The sequence below is a fragment of the Geospiza fortis genome, unplaced genomic scaffold (genome assembly GCF_000277835.1).
Source record: "Geospiza fortis unplaced genomic scaffold, GeoFor_1.0 scaffold450, whole genome shotgun sequence".
NCBI classification, from domain to species: Eukaryota; Metazoa; Chordata; class Aves; order Passeriformes; family Thraupidae; genus Geospiza; species Geospiza fortis.
This window is the reverse complement of record NW_005054416.1, coordinates 2,555,975-2,558,248: the sequence shown is the minus strand read 5'-3', so window position 1 is coordinate 2,558,248 and position 2,274 is coordinate 2,555,975. Positions and strand designations below refer to the sequence as shown.

General features: G+C 63.5%; 1 protein-coding gene across 1 annotated transcript in view; it reads right to left on the bottom strand.

The window, feature by feature from the left end:
* Positions 1-8: 8 nt before the first annotated feature.
* The window catches only part of LOC102039437 (serine/threonine-protein phosphatase PP1-alpha catalytic subunit), a 3,583-nt gene continuing 1,317 nt past the window's right edge, over positions 9-2,274 (bottom strand). The window contains exons 2-7 of the mRNA XM_031061529.1: positions 1,915-2,049; positions 1,601-1,831; positions 1,288-1,392; positions 976-1,199; positions 390-524; positions 9-267 (exon numbers count right to left, since the gene is read on the bottom strand). Of these exons, the coding sequence (XP_030917389.1) occupies positions 157-267; positions 390-524; positions 976-1,199; positions 1,288-1,392; positions 1,601-1,831; positions 1,915-2,049 (941 nt within the window). The 3' untranslated portion in view covers positions 9-156. The remainder of the gene's footprint in view (positions 268-389; positions 525-975; positions 1,200-1,287; positions 1,393-1,600; positions 1,832-1,914; positions 2,050-2,274) is intronic.

Below are 2,274 nucleotides of genomic sequence, written 5' to 3'. Positions count from 1 at the left end.
CCGCAGCACTCCCTGCCCGGGGCCTGGATTTGCTGTGGTGGGGCGTGGCGGGGGGGGGGCAGGATCCTACAAATAAAAAAACGAGTCGAAAGAAAAGCGACCTGATGCTTGGGCGGGGGGCTGGGGGGCGTGGGCAGCACGGGGGCGGCTCCCAGCTCATTTCTTGGCTTTGGCAGAGTTTCGGGGAGGGGTGACAGGGCGCCCGGCGGGGGTCAGCCCGCTGAACTGCCCGTATTTGCCTTTGTTCTTGTCGGCCGGCTTCAAAATCTGCGGGCGAAGGGGGAAAGAAATCGGTGAGCTCCCGCCCCGGCTCTTCACTCCCCTGGAGGGCAGAACTCCCTGCAGCCCTCCCGGCAGGAACTGGGGGTGCTTCCCCTCCCTGGGCTCACCTGGAAAGAGCACATGAGGGTCTCATCCACGCTCATCATGGCGCCGGCGTTGTCGAACTCGCCGCAGTAGTTGGGGGCCGAGAAGAGAGTGACGAGCTGGCGCTTGGCGAAGAACTCATAGCCGTCCTCCACCACCTGGAGGGGACACTGGGTTGGCAAAAATCCACCTCACGTGGCCAGTATCCACCTGCCCCGGCTAATTCCCAGTCCCCCAGGCTGAATATCCAGCCCTCTGTACCAGGGTGAGCACTCCCTGCCCTGCAGCAAACAGCCACCGCTGGGACAAACACCCACTGCCCCAGGGCAGGTATCCGTCATCCAGAGTGGTTATCCAACCTCTGCGAGGAACAGCCACATCCAAGGGTGACTATTCATCCCCCCTGGGCAAACAGCTTGACATCAGAGCAAATACCCAAAATGCTGAGGCAAATACCCAAATCCCAGGGCAAACACCCTCAGAATTCCAACCCAGACACTCCTGGGGAACACGCTGCCCTTGAAGGGGAAATACCCGGGGTAGAACCACCTGGCACCCCCTGGAGACCCAACCCCACGTGTGCCCAGTATCTGGGGGTCCCGCTGGTACCTGGTGTGCCCGGCAGATGAGGTCCAGGTCGTGCTTGTGCAGGAATTTGGCCACCACCTCGGCCCCGAAGGTGAAGGAGACCCCACGGTCGTTCTCCCCCCAGCCCTGCACGTCCTTGTCAGGGTCGGACCAGAGCAGGTCACAGAGCAGCCCCTGATCCGGGACATCCGTGGGCCGCATGATCCGCCGGATCTGCTCCATCGACTGCAGGTCTGGGGACAGCCCTGCGGGAAAGGGGCACCCCCAGAGCTCAGCAGGGAGGTCCCACCCCTCCTCCAGCCCGCCCAAATCCCTGGCAAGGGCAATTCCCACCTCCGTGGCAGCAGAAGATCTTCTCATCCACGATGGCGGCAATGGGCAAACAATTGAAGCAGTCGGTGAAGGTCTTCCAGAGCTTGATGTTGTATCTTCGCTTGCCTGTGGGGGACAGAGGGGGCTTGGAGGTGACCCTGAGGACAGCCTGGGGGTGGGCAGGACATGGAAGGGCAGGAGGACACAGAGGAAGGGCAGGAAGACACGGCAGGGAGGGACGGAGCTCCCAGGTGAGGTCAGCATGGGACAGCACCAGGAAAGGGGGAGCCCAGGGATGGCAGCAGGGTTTGGGGGGCACAGCCCGGGCACTCACACTCGTCATAGAAGCCATAGATGCGGTTGATGCTGGCACACTCGTGGTTGCCCCGCAGCAGGAAGAAGTTCTCGGGGTACTTGATCTTGTAGGCGAGCAGCAGGCAGATGGTCTCCAGAGACTGCTTGCCCCGGTCCACATAGTCCCCCAAAAACAGGTAATTGCTCTCAGGGGGGAAGCCCCCGTACTCAAAGAGCCTCAGGAGGTCGTAGTACTGCCCGTGGATGTCACCTGGGGGGGGACACAGGCTGTGAGTGACACCCTGCAGCCCCCCACGCCACCCCAGCGCTGCCCAGCAGCCACGCAGGCCTCACCACAGATCTTGAGGGGTGCCTCCAGCTCCAGCAGGATGGGCTGGCTCAGGAAGATCTCCCGGGATTTGAGGCACAGCCCGCGGATCTCGTTCTCCGTCAGCTGCACGTTCTTCCCCGGCCGCGACCCTTGGACTGCTCCCAGCGCAGAGAACGGGATCAGAGATCCCCGAGTGCTCGGGGACCCCCAGAGCACCCCAGGAACCCCTGCTCGACCTGCCCCAGCCCTCCCTGCCCCTATCCTGCACCCCCTGCAGGCTCAGCTCCAGCCCCCAGCCCCTTGGGGACACCCCCGTCCCCTCCCGCTCCCCCTCCGCGGGGCACACACCCCTTGGGGACCCCCACTTCCTCCAGCCCCCTCCC